This window comes from Muntiacus reevesi, chromosome 2 (assembly GCF_963930625.1).
Source record: "Muntiacus reevesi chromosome 2, mMunRee1.1, whole genome shotgun sequence".
Classification (NCBI taxonomy): domain Eukaryota; kingdom Metazoa; phylum Chordata; class Mammalia; order Artiodactyla; family Cervidae; genus Muntiacus; species Muntiacus reevesi.
In genome coordinates this window covers 137,256,246-137,280,593 of record NC_089250.1, presented here as the reverse complement: position 1 = coordinate 137,280,593, position 24,348 = coordinate 137,256,246, and the positions used below count along the sequence as shown (strand labels likewise).

The following is a 24,348-nucleotide window of genomic DNA, read 5'->3' as shown; positions in this document are numbered from 1 at the left end:
ACATGGAGCACACCAGTTCTTTTCCCCCTAAATGAAACAGAAGGGTCATGGATTTTTAATGACTCTTATTTGTCAGTGTGTGGGATATCCCTGACTTTTGTGGTTTTGAAATTAAGACATTGGGGAAAACGCTCACTCAGGACCCTATTTTAAAACCATTCCATCCAGTTTGACAAGAAGGAAAGGGTTGGGGGGCGGGGGGGGGGGGAGGTTCTCAGCCCAGAAAAAAGAAAACATCAAATATCTCCCTGTTTCTGTTGGCATTCATGATGGACTTTCACAGCATGTTTTAATGTGCAAACTGGCCAGAAAGTACACATGATTGCACTTTAATGTGTTAGGTCCATAAACAGTGCCTTTAAAGAAATCCACTTTCTTCCCACTGCATTAAGCTCACTAACAATTGGACCATATTAAATGTGGGCTCCACAGCCAGCACCGCGTAGCAGTGTGTGTGATTCTGTTCCCTGAGAACCCTCTGCAGTCAGAAGCGACTATCAAATTTGTAAAACCACTGTGTTTACTGTATAAACAATCCCAGATATTCCGAATAAAACAGTAGTAGCCCAGGGAGAAGTATAATATACTTAAGATCTTTTAAGTACATTTTCACAACTACTCTGGAAAAAGCCAGTTTAAGACACTACCCTGTGATCTGCCTCCAGATTCCATTGTCAATCAGGTCTTTATGCCTTTTGTATACTCTTGGTAGCCCTAAGTATGGAAGATCAAGAAAAAGAATAAAGTCAACCTATGCCCCAATCTCATTCCTTTCTTCCCAGTAGTTAAGAGATGAGGCTATTATAGCAACACACAGTGAAAGCTGAATTTACAGCATATTTTAGTTGCAACCCAGCGGGATTGAGGAAGGTCATATCATTCTTATGTACTATATATCACTTTAATCAGCTGCTCTCCTAACACCTAGTGGAGGTATACTGTGTTGATAAGAAAGGCTATTCAGAATGGCCTCTAAAAATCTGATTTCATCTGTCCATTGGGGAAGACAAGGCTCATCTATGCAAAGTCAAATGAGCAAAGTTGAGCTCTGGAAGAGCCAATGACCAGCTTGCTGATGTCCTGGATTATATGTACATGTAAAATATGTTCACACATGTAACACACATAATATACACACGTTAACATGTGTGTTGTGTAGTGTGTTACATGTACATGCTTTGTGTGTGTGATGAATGTCTATTAACACTAACCCAATTCGAGCCTTTTGTATGGGTAAATTGAGGGACTGGGTCAACACTGTGCTGATGATGGAAGCTGGAGGCTGTGGCTTCAGGTGACAGTCTCCTGCTCACGGCAACTCACACCGCCACCCTGTGGAGACTGGGAGAGCTCTCGTTCGATGGGCTCAGCACCACCACAAGTAAAGCGGGAAATAAACACGGGGGTGGGGGCGCAAATCACTAAGTGCTAGCCAGATGTCATGGACATTCCTACATAGCCATTTCAACGATTACCTTCCAATTCCAGTGCTTAAGCAGTATGTCAACAGCACTCAGCAAAATGGTTTCTCCAACGACAGTGCATGTATGTATGATAAGAAAATGCATGAAGCTGCCTGGGGCTGCAGTGACTTCGCTCTAGAGACTTGAACTCTGCTTTCAGATTCTTTCTAGATTTTGGAGCGAAAGATGATCTTTAAACAAATGTGATTGTTTTAAGCTTCAGGGGAGAATCTACTGTGCCCTGTGGATGTAATGAAGCAAGTTACTTCAGGTTGCTTCAGTTACTTTTTCACGTGAAGTTATGAGCAAGTGGACATGAATGCATTTTCCTGTATTCTAGATTTTAACATCAGCAATCTGTTTTAACAGATTTTAACAGATTGCTGTTTTAACATCAGCAATCAGCAAAAAACAATGGTTTTTAAATCATGAACTATCCATTTCTTTGAAAAGGTTTCAAATAGATGAAAATAGATGTGAATAAAAAGATTCTAAAAATCTGAATGCAGAATGTGCAGACACTTTTGGTGTAAAATCCCTCTCTCCAAAATCTCAATTCAGTTGTGATGATTTAACTCTTAATCGCACTTTGATACTAATCTAATAGAATTGTTACCTCAGTCTGCCTCTCTTGGCAATTCTGTGTGCTGAACAAAAGTTGATCCAGAAAATGCTGAGGGGCACTCGCAAAAGAAGCCTCATAGCCACCCCGCACTCCCTGCAGGAAGGGCCTGTAGTGAGGAATCACAGTTCCCTTATATTGGAAATGAACTTGAAGTTAGGAGGCAACAATTCTTTAAACTGCCCCTGAGGGCGAGCTTGGCTAATGTTTCAGCAGGTACCAAGAGAAAAGTCAAACCCCAACATCCTAGCTGTCAATTCTTTCATCTCCTGGTGGATTCTCCATGCGGAAACTCAGAAGGGAAGGATTTGATCAGTGAGAGATTTGACATCATAGAACAACTTTGATGGATGGATATGTATTTGGTACTATAACATCAACACAGAGAAAAACCAAAAAAAGATGCTTATTAATAATGATATTGCAATCATACTGGGTATAAACATCTTGCAACAGGAGTTTTTGAAGAGATGAGAATTAAGCCAGCTGGGAATATACTTTAAAAGCTAAATGGAATGAAAGGTTTGGGGCAGGAAGGTGAACAACTGTACCCTGCTAATCCCCCAATGCCCTACGTAATCACTGTGCTGGTGGACAGAGATTGTCTAACTCTGTTAAAACGGGACGTGGGTGATTACCTCCAAGCCTTTTATTTTAATACTGTTCGTAGCTCTTTTGCACATTTGCAGAGAAGAAACCTAAAAGTTGTGTTTAATAATGAGATCATCTTGAATAAATAAACCATCAAAATGTTGATAATATAAATGATGGTTGAAAAATAATGTCTCCTTTTCTCTTTCTTGTTCAACCTAATGCTCATGGGGTCTCTACCTCCATGTGACCTATGCATGTTTCGCCTTCTTCCTGGCCATATATGTGATGAGCAGCTAACAGAAAAGGTAACTGTTTTATACAACTTGCTAGATTTATAATTCATGTATTTTCCTATAACTGATATGTTAAAAAAAAAAAACTGTTTTTAAATTCAGGATTGGGTTTACTCATCCACAGAGGGGAAATAACTAAATGTGTAAACATATGTGTACTGTACACAGAGAAGAAATGGTTTTTCTTGAGTATTTCTTCTGTCTCACCCCCTGATGAAATAGGAGCTGTGTTGCTGATGACACACTATTTTGGGCAACCTGACTCTTTACTAGGTAGATTAAGATGCAGGTGGGTCTGATGAGGATCTGTTCTTGTTATAAATCTGAGTGGAGTTTATAGTCATAGCCTGCTATAAACTACAGCCTTCTGGAGTTTGAGAATATTCCACAAGTGATTCCAAATGCCATCCCTTCTGCCCAAAGAACCACCAAAGGTTCTCAATTCTGGCTGCACATTGCCTGGGGAACTTTTGAAAGCATTCTAGATGCCCGGTCTCACTCCTGGCTGATTGAATTAGAATTTCCAAGAATATATTGGGAGCCACTGGTCTAAAAAAAGCATAATGCCTCCGTACTCTTGCTTTACATTTTATAACCAAAGCTGCTTCTCCTAATCATCTTACTTGATGTCCAAAACAACCCTATGAGAATGATGTGGAAATATAGTGTTAGCCTATTCAGTGGATGAAGAAAATGTTGCTCAGAGATTTTAAACAGCATATCTAATGTGGCATGGTTTGTAACAAGGGTATGGCTTATAACGTAAAGGATAGAACTTGAGTTAGAAACAGTTTCTCCCATGCTTAGCTTAGTGAGCTTTGTTTTGCAATGTGTTGCTGGCTAAAAGGGCTAAGGAAATGAAATAGTAGAAAAACACATACTGGAGGATGGAATAGTAAACACATATTAAAGCGTTGTTTTTTTCTTTTCATTTTACCTGTATATGTAAATGTTGTTGTTTAGTCGCACTGTTCGTGACCCCATGGACTGCAGCATACCAGGCTTCCCTGTCCTTCACTATCTCCCAGAGTTTGTTCAAATCCATGTCCACTGAATCTGTGATGCTATCTAACCATCTCATCTTCTTTTGCCCTCTTCTTCTTTGCGTATGTAAATCAGTACAGTTCAGTTCATTCTCTCAATCGTGTCCAACTCTTTGCCACCCCATGAACCGCAGCACGCCAGGCCTCCCTGTCCATCACCAACTCCCGGAGTCCACCCAAACCCATCTCCATTGAGTCGGTGATGCCATCCAACCATCTCATCCTCTGTCATCTCCTTCTCCTCCTGCCGTCAGTCTTTCCCAGCAGCAGGGTCTTTTCAAATGAGTCAGCTCTTCGCATCAGGTGGCCAAAGTATTGGAGTTTCAGCTTCAGCATCAGTCCTTCCAATGAATATTCAGGACTGATTTCCTTTAGGATGGACTGGTTGGATCTCCTTGCAGTCCAAGGGATTCTCAAGAGTCTTCTCCAACACCACAGTTCAAAAGTATCAATTCTTTGGCACTCAGCTTTCTTTACAGTCCAACTCTCACATCCATACATGACCACTGGAAAAACCATAGCCTTGACTAGACAGACCTTTGTTGAAAAGTAATGTCTCTGCTTTTCAATATGCTGTCTAGGTTGGTCATAACTTTCCTTCCAAGGAGTAAGTGTCTTTTAATTTCATGGCTGCATTCACTATCTGCAGTGATTTTGGAGCCCAGAAAAATAAAGTCAGCCACTGTTTCCACTGTTTCCCCATCTATTTGCCATGAAGTGATGGGACCAGATGCCATGATCTTAGTTTTCTGAATGTTGAATTTTAGGCCAACTTTTTCACTCTCCTCTTTCACTTTCATCAAGAGGCTCTTTAGTTCTTCACTTTCTGCCATAAGGGTAGTATGTAAATATCAACAGGATAAGAGTAAAAACAGTCAAATGAATAGACTGTATCCATAGAATGTTAGAAAATTACCCAGCATAGCTGTGGCCACTAAAGCTGCACACATTTCATTGGCCAAGGATCATCACTTCACCTCCAGCTTCCAGGTGGAAGAATTCTTATTGTTTTGGTGCATGTAAACAAAAGTCATATAATCTCACTTCTTTCAGGTTCAGAAGCACCTGTTTCTCTTTTCAGTTACATAGTTTTCCTGCAATGATTGGAAATCCAGGTCATCACTAAGATTTTGCCGTTTTAATGTGTCTGTCTTTAGGAGGAAGAAATTGTTGACTGGTGGAGTAAATTTTATGCTTCTACAGGGGAACATGAAAAATGTGGACAATACATTCAGAAAGGTTATTCCAAACTCAAGGTACCTGGGCCTATGTGGCTGTGGATGGGGGATGAGCATGCGTTAAAACTGGTCGCAGACAGAGCTGAGTGAAAGCCTGAAAGGTCTGATGGTGGGGGCTGAGGGGGAGGGGCCAGGAGCTCCTCTGGGGGAGCCGTCTTGTGATGGATTTTGGCTTTGCTGAGATGTCCAGGGCTTGAGAACAGCTGTTGATTTATGGTTTCTGTGACTGCCACTTTGGGGCTTGGGGACATCTGGCTGAGTGAGGGTTGGGATTGGGTTGGCACTGCACTAATTAGGCCTGTAAACGGCTTTCCAGTTTGACCAAGGGAGACCTTAGAAGTCACGGTGCTCTTGCGAAACAGCATGAAATATCAGCATGTTTCATTCTGTCCTCCATTCTGGGCATCAGTTTTACTAGCTGAGCAGTTGATTTTTTTACATGCATGCAGCATACAATCACAACTGTGTGTCCAGGAGGGAGATGAGCTTTTGAACTAGGCAGCTCTGGTTATGGATGATCTTTCTGTTAAGCGTTTGAGTTTTCTAGTTCTTTATTCAGTTTTCTAGTAGTAAAGCTAAAGTGCAGGCTAACATTTTCAGAACAATGCATAGCAGAAAGATAAACTTTAAAAAGAGAAATATCAGGCCATTAAATTAATTATCTCACATGGAACTCTGCTCAGTGTTATGTGGCATCCTGGATGGGAGGGGAGTTTGGGGGAGAAGGATACATGTATATGTGTGGCTGAGTCCCCTTGCTGTTCACCGGAAACTATCACAACATTGTTAGTTGGCCATACCCCTAATACAAAATTAAGAGTTAAAAAAAATTTTTTTTCTCCATCAAAGTGGAAAAATCCACATTCTTTCATGTGATTATCATAACATCTCAATGTAGCTTAAGAAACACCAGCATGTAAAGAACCTCTCATTTAGAGAAATAAACTAGTCTGGTGGATCAGCCCCACAGTCCATCCTCTGTCTCTCCCTCTTTCCTTCCTTTCTTCTCATCCTCTTCTTCTAGCTCTTTATCAAGGTATAATTTACATACAATAAAGTAATTCATTGAGTTATGTTTATATATACATACCTACATAAACCACTGCCAAAACAAGGCAACAAACATTCCCGTCTCCCCAGAAAACTCCTTTGTGTACCCCTTTCCCGTCAATTCCTAACAACCTGCCAACCCTCTTAGGCAGCTGATCTGATTTCATCATCACAGATCAGTTTTGCCTGTTTTCATACTGCGTATAAGTGGACTCACACAATATGTATTTGTGTGTGTGTGGCTTCTATAGCCCAAGACAGTAGTTTTGAGATCAGTCATGTCATGTATATCAGTAGTTTGCCCCTTTTTATTGCTGAGCCATATTCCATTGTATGGATGTATCATGACTTGTTTATCCATTCTCTGATGATGAAGCTGCTGTGGACATTCTTATACCATGCAGACATGTTTTCATGTCTCTTGGATGAACACCTAGGAGTTCAACTTCTGTATCATAGTGTACCTGGATATTTAAATTGCCAGACACTTTGCCAAAGTGTTTGTATCATTATGCACTCCAGCCGGCAATGCGAGAGTTCCAGTTGCTCCATCCATGTTTTGTGTGCATTTGGTATTGTCAGTCATTTTGATTTTAGATCCCACCTGTGTTATAATGAGAAATTAAGAATCTGTTGATGGTTTGCAGATATATGATTGCGAACTAGAGGATGTAGAGGAATTCGAGGGCCTGACAGACTTCTCAGATACTTTCAAGCTGTTTCGAGGCAAATCAGATGAGAATGAAGATCCTTCTGTGGTAGGGGAGTTTAAGGTGAGTAAAATGTGTGTCTATCCTGTTTAAAATCCATCTTTATTTTCTTTATAGACCTAAGATAAAGGACCACCAGTCTCTGGGTCAGGGACCTATCCTCTGACACCTGAAGGATGCTTGGAAATGCTAACAAGGAAAAGGGCAGTGGGATTGGGGGCAGAATCCTCAAAGCCAGTCTTCCTGCTGATGCCAACCAGCCTTGAATCTTGTAGAGTCAGTCTCTCTAAGTCCCCCCCCCCCCCCACCGCTACCATACACACACATGTTCCCCCCACCCCCTCCCAGGCTTTCAGTTGGATCATCAGTACAGCACCTTTACAATCCATTGTCCTTGTTCCCTTTCTCATTCACGATCCAGTCCATCCTCCATACAATCAAATCCGATCATGTTTCTTGACCACTTGAAAGCATCACTTGAGTTTCCACTTGGTCAAGTCTCAACTCCTCCCTAGGGTGGAGCTGGTCTTTCACAAGCTTCTTGTCTCCCCTGCCACCCCACCCTCTCCAAGCCCCAAACACATGCTGTTCTCTCACAACTTGGAGCCTTGGGACAGGTCTTCATTCTCTGGATGCCCTTCCTTCCTGCTCTGAGGTCTGAAAAGCTCCTACTCATTCTTTTAAGTGCCAGCTCTGAAGTCACATTCTCTGTGAAGTGCTCCCTGATTGCTCCTGGCAGGGTGACTCACTCCTGCTCCAGGCTCCCTGGGTCCCCACCACTAGTAAAGTGCCTTTCACATCATAAGTATCTGCTTTCACCACTGCACCTCCCTCCAACCACAGGTAGCAAATCCATGTTACTTCTAACCCTTTCAATAGCAGACATTACTAATCAGTCAGACCAGTTTACCCTACGCGTGGTCTCAAAATCCTTGTCATTAGAGCTTCCACCCCAGTGTTTGAAGACAGCATGAGAGTCAAACCTATTTAACATCCCTGTGCCAGACTGGATTCCTTGAATTCATTTTTGGGCCCCCAGCACCTGGCACATGGTAGGTGCTCACTTCATGCTGCTTTATTGAATGAAAGTAGCTGGATCCTAAGACCCATGTGTTCTGAATCCAACTTTAGTGTTTTCTCTTGTACATAAGCTGGTTTCAAGATAAAATATAAAGGCTCTCAAGCTGACCTGATGACTCACTCATTCAAAACCCACTTACTGTGCCCCAGCTTCATGCCAGCCCTGTGTTAGGTCCTGGAGATAGTGACAAACAAGAAATAGCTCCCTCCTTCAGGAAGCTCACAGTCTAGTGAGGAATATAGACAATAAATAGTAATGACGCTCTGATATCTCAGCTGGTAAAGAATCCACCTGCAATGCAGGATACCCTGGTTCAATTCCTGGGTCAGGAAGATCCACTGGAGCAGGGATAGGCTACCCATTCCAGTATTCTTGGACTTCCCTTGTGGCTCAGCTATAAAGAATCTGCCTGAAATATGGGAGACCTGGGTTCAATCCCTGGGTTGGGAAGATCCCCTGGAGAAGGGAAAGGCTACCCATTCCAGTATTCTGGCCTGGAGAATTCCATAGACTGTATAGTCCATGGGGTGCGAAGAGTCAGACTTTCACTTTCAGTGAAACAGATGTCATTGCTGCAATAGGGATGAATGTGGTGTTAGAAGAAGATGTTAGGAAACTCATCCAACCCAGGGGCAGTCAGGGAGGCTTCCTGGAAGAAGTGACACTTTTCAACTGAGACCTGAGGGATGAACAGGAGTTTGCCTGGGAGTGGAAGGGGGTTTATGCAGTAATGCAAAAAAAAAAGGGGGGGGGGGAATCACCTTAGTATTTTATTGGGTTTAAAAAATAATCATTCCTGTCTTCAAAAAATGTGTAGAATTTCACTCCTACCACCTCCTTTGCCATCATACTGGTCCAAGCCACTTCCATGTCTCCCCTGGGTTTTTGCCAGGTCTCCTGGTTTCAGCTCTGCCCTTTCTTCTCTCCTGTGATCTATTAATTACTTTATCATCCTTCACTTTCCCCATCAGAAACATGCCAAGCACACCACAACTTTCACAAAAGCAGTCCTTCCTCCCCCAGTCCCACAGCCCTCTGTGGCCGTCCCTTATGTCCTGGGGGGACTACACTGCCCTGAGCCCTCTGCTCCGGTCACCCAGGGCCCTGCGGCTCCATCTGCGTGTCTCTCTCCTAGGGTTCCTTCAGAATCTACCCACTATCGGATGACCCCAGCGTGCCGGCCCCTCCCCGGCAGTTTCGGGAATTACCTGACAGCGTCCCACAGGAATGCACGGTTAGGATTTACATTGTTCGAGGCTTAGAGCTCCAGCCCCAGGACAACAATGGCCTGGTAAGAGTCTGGGTGTGGGGCCTTCTCCTGTAGCAAGATAATTACAGTCATCAACCACCATAATTGTCATGTTCCTTCTTTCTGGGCGTCTGTTATCTCTGGAGGGGAAAGATACTCTATCAAAACAATCTGTTCAGGAGGATGGTCCCAATGGGTATTTACCTAAGAGCTTGAAGGGAAGGGGCTTTGGAGCCGCTGGATCATCCTTCTCATTTTACAGATGTGACCTCAGAGAACTGCTTTGTCACTGCTCCCGGCCACCGCCTTTCCTCCAATGGCATGCTGGCTGCATGGCGCCAAGAGGGAGCACTACCCAGACCTGGTCTGAGGCTGCCCCTTCTCATCACGAGTCACATCTGAGTCTGTCCCAGAAACTGACTTAAGTGGGCACCCCACAGTGACATAACCTGTCCTCTGTTTCATCCCCACAGTGTGACCCTTACATAAAAATAACACTGGGCAAAAAAGTAATCGAAGACCGAGACAACTACATCCCCAACACGCTCAACCCGGTGTTCGGCAGGTAACAGATATTTCCTAACGTTTTTCTGTGGTTCTTTTCTTCATGGCCTCCATGCTAAGGATGCAGTATGTGCTGCCAAGCTTTGCACTTGAAAGCTGTGAAACTGTCTATGAACTATTCAAATATCCAAGTCAGTGGGGCAGATAATGAATATGTAAATACATAAATAAAAGCATTTCTTGAAAGTAAAAAGTGCCATGAAGAAAATTAAACCAAGTCTGAGAGACCTGCTCTAAGACCTGGGGGCAGGTGTAACAGGACATGGATGTTAGGAGGCCCAGAAGTCCAGAGAGTTTGTGGCTTCTAGACAAGAAGAGTAGGCAGTGACTTCTGTGGAGTGACAGGGTGGTTCTCACACCCCAATCCTATTGAACTCTCTTGTCTGGGATGCTTTGATTCCATTCTTTTGAGCCAGGGTATGTGTTATTGACTCTGTTACCAAAAGCGGAGAAGGGGGAAGAAAGTGATGGCATTGGATGTCCTGCTCCCTGTCTCCTGTTCCAGAAGATTCTTGAAATAGCATTACTATCTTCATCCTTGCCATCTGACATTTGTTTCTGCATGGTTACACTGATCTCATCAGAACCTTCTCAAGGGTAAGGCAAACCCAAGTGACCTCTAAAGAGGACCAGCTTTTGTCAGCTATGAACTCCTTCCACATTTACTAATAGCTACTATTACAAGCTTCCCTGGTGGCTCAGTGGTAAAGAATCTGCCTGCTGATACAAGAGATGCAGGTTCGATCCCTGGGTTGGGAAGATCCCCTGGAGAAGGAAATGGCAACCCACTCCAGTATTCTTGACTGGGAAATTCCATGGATGGAGGAGCCTGGCGAGCTACGGTCCATGCGGTCACAGAGTCGGAAACGACTGGGTGACTAAACTACTATTTGCTGAGCTTTTACTGAGGGCTTGCACTATAGCGAGCCCTTCATAGAAAATATCTCAAGAATCTCATCACTCTGAGGGCCTACTGACAAAGAGGAAACTGAGGCACAAAGGGAATGAGCACCCAACTCACCCCACTGGGGAGTGGCAGAACCGGGACCCGTGCCTCGGCCACCTGACTGCAGGGTCTGCATGGCTGCCAGGCTGCACCCTGCAGCCGCCACCATCTGATTTCCACCTCAGTGTCAGACCCTGCAGCCGGCAGGGCAGGGGGTCACGGCCCCACGTCACAGGGAGGGAAACAGGGCGCCCGAGCTGTGCACGGAGCTGGTACATGGGGAAGCCTAAACTTGGGGAGAAATCCTGACCAAGCCCCAGGCTTTCCCAACCACCGCGGTACTGCTTCATGCTTATGGCCAAGCCATCACCTGCAGGGCTTCCCTGGTGGCTCAGGCAGTAAAGAATCAGTCTACAATGAGGGAGACCCAGGTTCAATCCCTGGCTTGGGAGATCCCCTGGAGAAAGGAACGGCTACCCGCCTGGAGAATCCCATGGACAGAGAAGCCTGGCGGGCTACAGTACATGGGGTCACAGAGTCGGACACAACTGAGCAACTTTCACATCACCTGTAGAAAAATGTTCTTTGCAAAAAACATTTGCACCGTGTTGTTTTTTCCCAGAACACTACCGAGAAGGAGAATACCTTGTTTTTATTTGACGTGTGGCTGGTATCTTAATTTCTGGCTTTATTATCCTGCCCATCTGCTTCTTCTCATGTGTGTTGGATGATACCCTTACACATTCCTTCCCTCTCTCACCTGTGAGTGTGCACACACACCCACATCCACCCATGCACACACACACACCCCCCAGACACCCACAGCCACACACACACACACACACACAGCTACACACCCACCACACCCCCACATCCCCACACACCCCACACATACCCCCTCACACACACACACACATTCCCTCCCACACACACACCCCCTTTGTGCTGCACACCCCGGGGCCGGGTGCCGGAGCCAGGCAGTGGAAATAATCCTCTGGCATGGCAATATGATCGTTTTCCTTTTCTTCCGCTGATCCAGCCCTGAGGTCTAGACAGGAAAAGGCATGCAGGGCAGGAAGGAGGGCCCCATGCGAGGGAGACAGGGAAGCAGGGAAAGCCAGCTTTTATGGGAGGAAAGCAGCCCTGCCTGCATCCTTGTCTTGGAGAAGCCAAGCACAAGCTTAATTCAGTGGCAGGAAAAGTCTTGCTCAAGCCGCCTCAGGAGGAAGTGATGCCGTCAGGCTCCACATGGCCAATCCCCATCTGGCGAACTCAGAATTGGCTCCATCCAGCAGGGTGGAGTCAGGGAGACCCCAGCTCCGCAACCCCTCCTAGGCTCCAGGCCCTGGCCTCAGTCTTACCGGGTAACTTTCTTCTCAGTGGAGACTCTCAGGAATTCTGGGACAGAGATTCAGGAAAGAGCATACTTTCCTATGCGCACGGTGTTGTTATCACATCACATTCAATGGAATGTTAGTCTACCAGAAAGATGTTAATTGGTGTTCCAAGGAAAAGCATATTTCTTAATCAAACCAGGATGCTTGGGTTAAAAAGATAACTGCAGGATTTCTCAGAATCTTCAGTTTGCCCAGATGAACACCAGAAGAAGTGGTTCTCAGCCTTATTTGAGCAAAGAATTCTTTTTCTCAACAGACATGTATTACCTATCCCTTGGGATTCAGTAATGGAATTTGAGGGCATGTGTGGATACGGTCTAGTCAGGACTATAGCCCCTCCTCTCCTGGGCTGCCTGCCTTCTGCAGGCCCCGTCTGGCTGCAGAAGTCTGGGGAAGTCACTGAGATGTGTCTAGGAGACCCCTGGAAGCTTGTCTCCAGAACCCCACTGATGTACACTGTTCTATTCCAGAGATTAATAGTTCTGGCCCTTTGGGCAAGAACCGGGCCACACACCAGAGTGACAGGAGGAGGGGCAGAGGCACAGGGGGAGAGGAGAGATTTGAGGGGCCTCTCACAATTTGTGGTCCAGAGTTTGTTGAGCACCTGCGAGGGGACCCACCCCTCTATGTGCAAGTACAGAGCCAAACCCCAGGCATCCGGAGTTCACGCCGTACAGTCATTACCCTCTCAGAACTGGCGCTACATTGCTCACCTGCCACAGAAACTACTGTTTGATTATCTGGTGGTCTCTCAGAAGGGTTTGTGTTTTCATACGGATACTATAGGAAAACCTTCAAGAATCAGTGGAGAGCCAGAGAGCCTGGGAGGAGAGGGGGAGCCTTCTTGGCAGCCTTCCATTGCCCTCCTCCAGACCCCCATGCTCCCATGCGGTTAGCCCAGGATATTCCGTGGTGTAGTGGCCTCTTGTCGAGACAAAAAAGGGAACACAGATAGGGGGTTATAAATCAGGGTGCTTGTGCATTACTGATCCCCAGTTGGGTAGAGATGCCTGGGTGCCCTGGAAATAGGCATGTGTGCTAATAATATTAGTACTACTATAATTCTTAACAATAAGTATCATTTAATGTATAATAACATTATTATTATTGCTAGTGAATTTTGAGTAATGCCCTCATACCAAATGCTTTCTAAACATTTATTCCCTTGACCCTTACAACAACATGAGCTGGTAGGGATTATTATCCCCATTTTACAGATGAGAAAACAGAGCACAGAGACGTTAAGTAGTTGCCCTAGTGTCCCACAGCTAGTAAGCAGCAAAACTGGGATTTTCCTTAGGCACTTAAAGCCCCGAATCTTCTCCTGAGCAAGCATATACTCTGTTGTTGTTCTTATTCCTAACGTGCAGTACTTCTCAAGCACCACCTGTCGCCCACCACCCACCTTGCTATCCCGGCCATGACATCCTCCTCCCATGGCCCAGAGAGTCTGTGCAGAGCTATGGAGTATGCAAGACACCTGGGGGGAGGGGGGGGTCATGCAATTCTAATCTCACTTTCATTTATTCAGAATGTATGAACTGAGCTGCTACTTACCTCAAGAAAAGGATCTGAAAATTTCTGTCTACGATTATGACACCTTTACGCGTGATGAAAAAGTAGGAGAAACGATTATTGATCTAGAAAACAGATTCCTTTCCCGGTTTGGGTCCCACTGCGGCATTCCTGAGCAGTACTGTATGTAAGTGGCTTTGGATGTAAACGTTGACTGTTCCATCTAACGGTAGTACTGGGGAAGCTCTGATGCTCTACCTCAAGCCTGTCTTCATTGAGCCTCGGATCATTTAAGTCAGGAGGGAGAATTGGGCTTCTCTGGTGGCTCAGATGGTAAAGATCCCCTGTGGAAGGGAATGGCTACCACTCCAGTATTCTTGACTGGAGAATACCGTGGACAGAGGAGCCTGGTGTGCTTCAGTCCATGGGGTTCCAGAGAGTCAGACACGACTGAGTGACTAACGCTTAGGAAGAAGCAGGGCCGTAGCACTGCACAACTGCAGGGGGCGCTATTCTCATTGGCATCTGTATACCACACTGGCCCCTGGGGCAGTACAGTGCTCGGTGAGCTTGGCACAGGTGGCAAAGCCTGCAGAGCCAGTCCCTCCCCTCCCCTTCTTTCTACCCCTCCCTCCATGATGCCAGGGACGGAGAGCTAGCAATGTTTGACGGTGGAAATTCCCTGCCCCTCCCCACAAACTGATCAGTTTTGTGGTGATCTTGCTTCCCTGAGTGCTAAACAGTGTCCCTCTGTATTATCCAATGAGATATAGCTTGTGATTTCTAATTTATGTTTGCCTATTATGATTATGGTGATCTCAAACTCTTCATTATCTACAGAGGGCCAGAGAGGGGGAGGACCAGTTGGCGAAGGCCAAAATAACTCTGGATTTTAAGTCTCTAAATCCTAAGTAGATTTCTAGGCAAAAGCCAATGTCTAGAGTGCATTCCCCATTACCGCCATTACATGAACGTGCCTGTAAGTATGTGTGTGTATGAATCTAAGAAGAACTTGTGTGCCCTGCGGTAACTCTGAGTGTGGCATTATTATTCACAGTTCTGGAGTAAACACCTGGCGAGATCAATTGAAACCAACACAGTTGCTTCAAAATGTGGCCAGATTCAAAGGCTTCCCACTGCCTGTTCTTTCGGAAGACGGAAGTAGCATCAGATATGGAGGAAAAGACTACAGCCTAGATGAATTTGGTAAGCACACTGCCATGGATTGCAGGCTGGTTGCAAGGTGTAGCAGCACATGTTTGCTGCTGGGTTTGCGTTACGGAGGGGGTGGGCAGAGCAGTACCCTAACACCACAGGGAATTCCACGCACATGACTGTCTAACAAAAGCCCCATTATGCTAGAGTTTTACAGTCATGTCAGGTGTCAAAATGGACACGTTTTCTTGTCTGGCTTATGTTTCACTTGACCTTTTTAGGTCATAGCTATTTGAGCTCTGAACACAAAGTTCTGATAATTAACTTATTTCCATGTGATGTATAATTAGCTCAGAAGTGCTCAGATGGTAGGGCAAGAATTTCTCTTCCAATATTATTCCATCATTCTCCCAACCCTGAGAAGGCTCAGGGATGCTGGGGGCTAATTTGAAGAATCTGCTGAGTTCACATCTGGTTCATGTCTGAACTTGGGGTCTTGCTCTTTCCTGAGCAGTAATTTATAATGCAATCTGTCCTGACACATAAACAGCAAACTGCATTATGACATAGACTGAAATCAGCTTAATAGAACGTAAGAGTTGTGGCATGATTCAGTGTTTTGTAGGGAAGAGGGTTTTCCAGAGGGGCTGGCATGAGGCTGGTTTTGAGGGCACATGGGATATCTGGAGAAAGCTGAACAAAGATACACAGGAACGAAAGTGCTTCCTGATCCTCAACTGTTTGTTCCTGGCATTGTAAGAAACTGTATTTGTCTTTCTATCTGAAAGAAGACTTGAAGACTTGGTCAATATCAGGGATTATTAGATGTTTAATGAATGATGCTATTTACATCAGAACTTGCAAAGGGCATTGGAAATAAACTGGCAAGCAACATGGTCTCATGGAGACAACTACCCCAACAATCAAACAACACCCCCCAAAAGCTGTATCAATCAGGGTTGTTCCCATTACTTTGGCCCCGTAACAAATCATCCCAAAACTTAGCTGCTGAAAAAAACCATTTTGTGTTTTTTAAAAGTTGTATTGGTGTATTTGATTTATAATGTTGTGTTAGTTTCTGCTGTATAGCAAAGTGAATCAGTTATATATGTATATCCACTCTTTTTTTAGAGTCTTTCCCCATATAGCAACCATTTTGTTTTGCTCACAGTCTTGTGGTTTAGCCATTCAGGAAGGGCTCACCTGGGCACTTCTCACTTGAGTGGCAGTTGACTGCTGTCAGATGTTGGCTGGGGCTGCAGTCACCTGAAGGCTTGATGCCCAGAATGACCCTTGGCTGGGAGCTCACCTGGGCCTGATGACCAGAGCATCCACCCAGGCCTTTCCCATAGGGCGCTATCTGGGCACCCAGGCTCCTTACATGGCTGGCAGCTTCCCTCAGAGCAAGTGATCCAGGAAGACCGGTGTGGTCTTTCATGCTTAGCCTTAGAAGTCACACAGCATCCTTTCTTTAGTGGTCAAATAGGTCTGTAGATTCAAAGGAGAGGACTTAGACCCACCCCCCCACCTCTCAATGGAAGGAGTGACAGAAACTTTGGGAGTCTTATGTTTTTTAAATGCCACAGTGACATTAGCTAGCTACTGTAACAGTTAAGCTTAAAAATGTTAGTGGTTTAACCCAATAGATGTTTATTTCTCATAAATTGAAAATAGGTACTCCTACAGGTGGGTGGTCCTCTTCCAAACAGTCCTTCATGGACCAGGCTCTTTCATCTTGCAGCTCTGCCCATCGTCACTTCAGGGTTCTAAGGTCACCGTTTTCTTCTGCATCCAGAAGAAAAGGTGCCAGAGGTGATCCTACATGAGAGGGTATTACGAGCTGGACCTTGAAGGATACACCTATCACTTCTACCTACGTTACAGTCTAGCCTACCTTGTTTGCATGGCCATGCCTAACTGCACAGGAGTCTGACCATGAGCCCCTGACCCAGCATAAATGGGGGTTGCTCTTAAACAGTTTGGAGTGTTTTTGATCTCTTTGCTATTTGCAGTCCACAAGTCAGGAATGAACTTGGTTGGGCAGGGCTTCTGGTCAGGGGCTGTTTCTATCAACAACTCTTTCACAGGCTGCAGTTCACACACCGGCACTGCCTGACTGTGTTTTGCAAAGTCTGTGCTGAAGTGCTGAGAATCCCTCAAGGCTGAACTGTTTCTGGATGCCCGTCCCTGTTTCATTGTCCTTTTTTAAAAAAAAAAAAAAAAAAAAAAAAAATATATATATATATATTGCAGAAGCAAACAAAATCCTGCACCGGCACCTTGGACCCCCCGAGGAGCGCCTCGCCCTTCATATCCTCAGGACTCAGGGGCTGGTTCCTGAACATGTGGAAACGAGGACTTTGCACAGCAGCTTCCAGCCTAACATCTCCCAGGTAAAGCGCTCTCCACCTCTGAACATGCATCACCCACACCCCAAAGGTGGTGGCAATAGCTGACACAGACTTGCCTTGTTTATTCTTTTGGATACTTAAGCTATACAAAAAATAGAAATGAAGCTCAGATTAGCTTCATTCCCGAGGGGAATTTAGTGGGTAAAGAATCTGCCTGCCAATGCAGGAGACCTAGGAGATGTGGATTCAATCCCTGGGTCGGGAAGATCCCCTGGGGTAGGAAATGGCAACCGACTCCAGTATTCTTGTCTAAGAGAATCCCATGGAGAGAGGAGCCTGGTGGGCTACAGTCCATGGGGTCACAAAGAGTTGGGCATGATTGAGGTGACTGAGCGCACACACGAGGGGGATTTATTGTAAGAATTTTCAGGTAACTCACTAAATCCAGACAGGAGAGTAACAGTGACTCAGAACAAACTTGGGCCAGGATCTTGCCCTGTCTTTTGTCTATTTCTGAGTCTCCTTTAGCCTGCACTTTTCCTGTGAGCACCTTCCCATGTGTCAGAATATTGTGGACGTTTTCTGGAGTTTTTTTTTTTTTGTTTTTTTTTTTTTAGTTGGAGGCTAATTACTTCACAACATTTCAGTGGGTTTTGTCATACATTGATATGAATCAGCCATAGAGTTACACATATTCCCCATCCCGATCCCCCCTCCCAGGTTCTGAGTTTTGTATATTATAATGTAGCCCCACCTGCTTCCAAATGTGGAAAGGATGGGTTGCCCTCACCTGGTCCCTTCATCCACCACTAGACCACTGAGCTGTAGCCAGGACAGGGTACAATGCACAGGGAGGATCATCACAGGCACCTTGTGGATCGTGACGGGGGAAGGGCAGTTCCCAGAGAAGCAAGGGGAGACATGGAAAAGGACAAAACAGTCTATGTGGAAGCTTGTTAGAATGAAGATTCCCAGACCATGCCTGCAGAGATTCAGTAAGTCTGGGGTGGGGCCAAGAATCTGAATTTGTAACAAGTATCCGGAAAGGTTCTGATGCAGATGGCTAGAAAATCACACTTTAAGAAATATTAATATAATGGGTGCAAATATTGTTGATACGGATAGCAGAACCGTGGTCTCTTAAGAAGTGAGTACAAGTTGGGCTGGGCTTAGATTGTTTTGTCACTCACTTTTATTCTGTTCCCTATTTTCATATCTTCCTTCTCTTATTACTCTCCCTTCCCCTCAAAAGAGCCCATTTCTCCTCCTCTTCCCCCTCCCACCTCTCAAATGAAGAGTCTTAAGACATAACAAAGCAAGGAAGATTTCTCCCTGGGCATCCACCAATACTTCCATCACCTCTACCTACACATTGGACAGGCTGTGGTTGGGTCTTAGGAGACACAGCTAGTGAGGAGATGGCTAATTTCTTGATGTATGCTAGACCCTTGAGCCCTCGAGATTAGTTGGAAGAGAGTAAGGATCACAGTAAAATATATCCCTTTCCAAGAGCCCCAGTTAATTCATTTTGATCACAATGCATTAGGAAGCCAACCTAGTGGTTTCCTTGGCAACTTTCTTAAAGACGAGTCTGTTTTTGTCATGAAGGCAGAGTATACAGAACATCCAAAAACAGTCTGCGGAACTTAAATTGGTTTGTATGGTTGATAGAGTGTGTTAACGGCATTCCTAGGCTGTCTGGAAGAATATTCCAGTCAGATAAATGGGCCTGGTCTGTAGCCATCAAAGATATAAAGGGAGGTGAGGGGAGCTCATCAAGATGGCAGCACGAGCGTCAGTCCAGGCTTTCAGCCTCCATGTTCCTGCAAGCTCCCTTCCAGGCGGTGGGCCCTAGCAAGCCAATGCAGGGAGCCCTCAGTTTGGTGAATGGTAATGTTTTTGTCATTTGAGTCTCTCCTTTGAAAGTACCAGGTTGTCTTTCTTTTACAAAGTTAAGTACATTTTTGCATTATTTTGATTTTCTCTCCCAAGGTAAGTGGAGAAACCCTTGGGTGTCACAAAACTGACAATGATAGCAAGTAGACAGTCTGATGATGGATGAGAGATGGTGTGACAACTGTTCTGAGTCACTGTAAGAGGGAGTATGTATGTTTGGGGTTATGTTAGTGATGGCAAACCCCTCATTTTATTAACCAGGGAAGACTCAGATTATGATAAAGTAGGCACATGTAGAGACTCCTGGGAGAGAATGGAGGGTGGATGGCCTAAGTGACACTGAAGGTGTAAGATTCATCTTGATTTGCTCTTTTACTCCATTTTTCTTGTCTTCCATATGGACCAATAAATTAGGAGACCTGCACTAGTTTCACTGAAGATGTATGAAAGAAGATTGTAGTCTTTACCACCCATAATGTAACTTCATTTCTCTTTTCATTTTTGAATGGTTTAGGGAAGACTTCAGATGTGGGTGGATGTTTTCCCCAAGAATTTGGGGCCACCAGGCCCTCCTTTCAACATCACACCCCGGAAAGCCAAGAAGTAAGTAATTTTGAGACCCTGCTGTATCTCACTGGGGTCTTGGTTCAAGACCTGAAAAGAAAAACCACCTTCAAAATGTGCTTCTCGTAGATACTACCTGCGTGTGATTATCTGGAACACCAAGGATGTTGTCCTGGATGAGAAAAGCATCACAGGAGAGGAAATGAGTGACATCTATGTGAAAGGGTAAGGCTGGCATGCAGGAGCCTCTGAAAGACTCAGAGAACAAAGCAGACTCTCCTTCATGAGTGTTCCATTATAGGGTGTCCATTATAGGATCTTGATTATTGAAGATATTATGTCTTACTGGGCTTCCCAGGTGGTGCTAGTGGTAAAGAACCCGCCTGCCATTGCTTAGGAAGAAAGCTCCAGGGAGACAGAGAGAGAGAGAGAGAACAGAAAGAAAAGCCTGTATGGATGTTATTTATGAGCAGCGGCATCTGATACCTATAAGAAGAAAAAGGTTTTGTTTAGTTTATTAAGCAGATTTTTTATTTATGAGACTTTTTAGTCATGCAGTTCATCTTTATTCCTTTTTGATACTTTGAGTAACTAGGCTTAGAGACAGAAGTAGAGCTCCCAAGGTTTTTTTTGTTTTTTGTTTTTTTTAATATATTACCTGAAGTTAACATCCATGGAAAAGAAGAAACATTAAAGCTTTTTTTTTTAATCATTTATTCCACCAATATTTACTGAGTGCCTGCATCCAATGTGTAAAGTGTCATAGGTGTTCATTATTCTGTTACTTGCATAATCCAATTCCAAATAATCCATGTTGGTGTCAGTTTTGTGTTATACACTGATGATGTATACAGAACCCAAGGATTAGGAAGTCAAACTCTGGAGTCAAATTAGCTGAATTGAAATCTGGTGGTTTCCCTACTAGCTGGGCAAGTTAGCAAACTCACTATTCCTCATCTGTAAAATGGAGATAATGACAGTATCCACCACTCTGGAATATTCAGAAGACTGGGTTACTCAAAGCATTTAGGATAGCACCTGGCAGATAGTAAACACTGTGTGCATTAACCAGGATTCACCAGAAAAAAGGACAAGTAGGACATGTGTGTGTATGTGTGTGTGTGTGTGTGTGTGTGTAGAAAGAGGGAAAGACAGGGAAACAAAGACAGGGGGAGAGAGATTCGTTATGGCGGTTAAAAAGTTCCACGACTGGTCACCTGCAACCTGGAGACCCAGGAAAGCTGGACGTATCATTCAGCCTGAGTTCAAAGCCTCAGAATCAGGGGAGCTCATGGTATATATCCCAGCCTGAGGTCAGGAGGAGATGACCCGAGATGTCTTGGTTCAATCAGTGAGACAGAAAAAGCAGGTGACTTCCTCCTTCCTCTGTCTTTTTGTTCTATTTAGGTCCCCAATAGACTGGATGGTGCCACCTACATTTGAGAGGGCCATCTACTTTACCCAGTCCATTGATTCAAATTCTAGTCTCATCCAGAAACATTCTCATAGACATACCCCAAAATAATGTTTAATCTGGGCACCCCATGGCCAGTCACATTGACACATAAAATTAACAATCACACTATAAACTTACTATTCCACATGAATTGAGTTTGGTTCCTTGATTTGTAAAAGATAGATTTGTTGTAATTTAATGTATTCATAAAGTGAGAATAAAGTTTCACTTATGATCCCAAGTGGCCTTCAATCAAACCTTTGTTAAAGACATAATTATTGTCATTTAGGTTCACTCTACACAGGGAATGTTTCATCAAGTACTTCATTATTCTTTCTCATTTCAGGATATTATTACCATTCCCCAAGGAAAATTAATTCTGGCTAATTATATATATGCAAATTTATTTGACTATCATAAGCATTTTTTTTCCAATCAGGGAAACAAACTCAAGTAATACTGGACTGAGAGATAACTCTGGTAATCAAAGAATAAAACATAACCTAAAATACCATGTCAGAACTTCCCTGGTTGTCCAGTGGTTGGGAATCCACGCTTCCAAAGCAGGGGGTTTTGGGTTCAATCCCTGGTCAGCAAACTGGGATCCCACGTGCTGCATGGTGTGGCCAAAATATTAAAAAACTTAAAGTACCATGTCACATTTGGAATGAAAAGTCTAATACTGTATGTGAAAGGATGAATAATGCACAAATAACATGCCTAGCACTATACCCACATGGGTATTACATACAAGTACATACACCAAGAGTGGCTGTTTACCTTGTTTTCAAATTAAAATGTGAAAAGATTCATAAGAAAGGAGAGGGAAGAGCTACAGAGGTGAGCCATCTGGGGAAGGATGATGGTGCCAATTAGGGTTGAGTTATAAGCTGAAGCTACCACGGTCATAGCCAAAAAGTGTGGTCTCTCTTCATTGAGCTAGTTCAAAAGCTTAAACGTTAATTGTCAAAAGGAATATTTCAACTCAATTATTTGGTTAGTCAATTGACGAGAAAAAATTACCAGTTGACAGCTATTAATACCACTACTACTAATAGGACCCAGTATTAGCGAATGACTTTCTAGTCTCCATGGTCCTTTGAGGCGGAGTAATAGTCCTGTACTTAGGAGTCAGATAGACCTGGGAGTTACACTTAATTCTGTCCCTTACTGGATATATGAGGTGCAGATCCTCTCTGAACCTCAGTTTCCTCATCTGTGAGATGGAGCTAGTTATCAGCTGGAAAGAATAAACTAAGGCATGCTAATACCTGGTTCGTAGCAGCTGATCCTTAATATGTGTTAAGGATCTCCCTCTTCCCACTCTGGCCTTTCTCATTCTGTCCTCAGGTGGACCATGTGAAGGAAGCACGTATCATTAACCTCGTTTTACAGATGGGAAATGAAGCTCAGAGAGTCAATGGCAGAGCAGGTTCACAGCCAGGCCTGCCTCCTACTGACCGTCTCTATCTAAGGGGTCCAGGCAGCAGTATTTCTGAAAGCTGCCCCAGTTGATGCTCATGTGTAGTCGGTACTCAGATCCGTGCATTCCACCACTTTTGCCGTCTCAAATCTCATGTGCCTCTGGTTCCAAACCAGAAGTCTTCCCCATAGTTGGCGGATGTGGTAACACTTTCTCCCAGACATGCTCATTCATCCCTCTAACCCGTCTGCCAGGCACAGGCCAAAGAGAACTTTCCAAATGTCAAAAGTTAAGATGTTCACTTGTTGGTAGAAATGAATTTTCATAGATAGGAGTATGGATGCAGCAGCTTACATCTCCCTTGCTCATCTCAATTAATGTGATCATAGTACATTTAAGAAGAATTTAAAAAGGAAGCTGTAAGATTACTTGAGTCGTGCCTGTTTTGTTTGCTTAAGTAAAATATGGGAAAGGAAATGCTGAAATTTTGAACTAACCCACATTCATTGAGCCTATCAGCAGTGATGACAGACAGCAATGAGTTATAGTTAGGGAGACTAAAATCGTAGCCGGCAAGCTTCACCATTCCCAAAATAGAAGCTAAGTTGTTGATATTTTCCAGAAAATTTCACCTTATCCCTGTTAACTGAAGTCTAAAGGGTTTCCTGCTCTGGTTTTAGAGGAATTCTATTTTATTTGGCTACAACCTGTGTTGGATGCACCAGAGTGCCTTCCCTTCATAAATCACCACCCCCGGCCTCCCCAGTTCCGTAGATAACTGGAACCTGCCCAAGAAAAGTGCATTAATTCTCCTGCCCTTCACTCTCCTAATCACTGCACTATTTTGTGGCTAGATTACTTGTCAATCACATGAAGCTAAGTCTGTTTGCTCCTGCTTTTCAGCTGGATTCCTGGCAATGAAGAAAACAAACAGAAAACAGATGTCCATTACAGATCCTTGGATGGCGAAGGGAACTTTAACTGGAGATTTGTCTTCCCTTTTGACTACCTCCCAGCTGAACAGCTCTGTCTTGTTGCTAAAAAAGTGAGTTCTGAAATGTGCCAGTGGGGCGGGGATGTCATGGGTCTTTCTTAATGTGGACACTCAGAAAAAGTCGCAGGTGCTCAGCACCTTGGAGGTCATAGGTCCAGCTCCCTCTTGGTAAGGTGGGGATTCAGAGACCCCAGTGGTGCAGATATTTGCCCAGGGTCACACAACTCTGGTAGGTATTTGTGTAGTTAGGAGTAAAAGGAAGACAGCTTTTCTTCTCCTGACGTGTTGGCAGCTGGGGGAAGGATCTGGTAAAAGAACCTCTGTGTCTATACATACCCCAACCTAAGTATATATTTATGTCATGGGAGACCGATTTCTTCCCCTGATAAAGGGAACTGTTGGACTAGCTAGCCAGAGACAAAATATTAATGTAGGTGCAGTTTCCCACTTACCTTCCTTATTAAACTTAAGCATCTGCCTTCCTTCCTTCGGGAGCACTTCCATGAGGGTTCAGGGCCCTCCTGGTCTTAATTTATAAGACTGGATTATAGAACTCAACTCAAACTGGCTTGTACCAAAAATGTGATTTATTGGTTCACATTACTAAAAAGGCCAGGGTTGACTGGCTTAAGGAACGCCTGGAGCCCAGGTTGAACTGATGTCTTTAGAAACTGCGGTCACCTCCTCCACCCCTCTGCTCTGCCTTCACCCATAGGCCTCACTCCCTGGTGGAGGTAGGGTGGC

General features: G+C 44.4%; 1 protein-coding gene across 1 annotated transcript in view; it reads left to right on the top strand.

The window, feature by feature from the left end:
• The window catches only part of MYOF (myoferlin), a 173,944-nt gene that overhangs the window by 139,828 nt on the left and 9,768 nt on the right, over positions 1-24,348 (top strand). Inside the window, exons 39-49 of the mRNA XM_065922927.1 lie at positions 2,973-2,984; positions 5,173-5,271; positions 6,951-7,076; positions 9,230-9,385; positions 9,817-9,908; positions 13,782-13,952; positions 14,823-14,971; positions 17,174-17,313; positions 19,682-19,770; positions 19,861-19,956; positions 23,514-23,655. Coding sequence (XP_065778999.1) covers positions 2,973-2,984; positions 5,173-5,271; positions 6,951-7,076; positions 9,230-9,385; positions 9,817-9,908; positions 13,782-13,952; positions 14,823-14,971; positions 17,174-17,313; positions 19,682-19,770; positions 19,861-19,956; positions 23,514-23,655 — 1,272 coding nt within the window. The remainder of the gene's footprint in view (positions 1-2,972; positions 2,985-5,172; positions 5,272-6,950; positions 7,077-9,229; positions 9,386-9,816; positions 9,909-13,781; positions 13,953-14,822; positions 14,972-17,173; positions 17,314-19,681; positions 19,771-19,860; positions 19,957-23,513; positions 23,656-24,348) is intronic.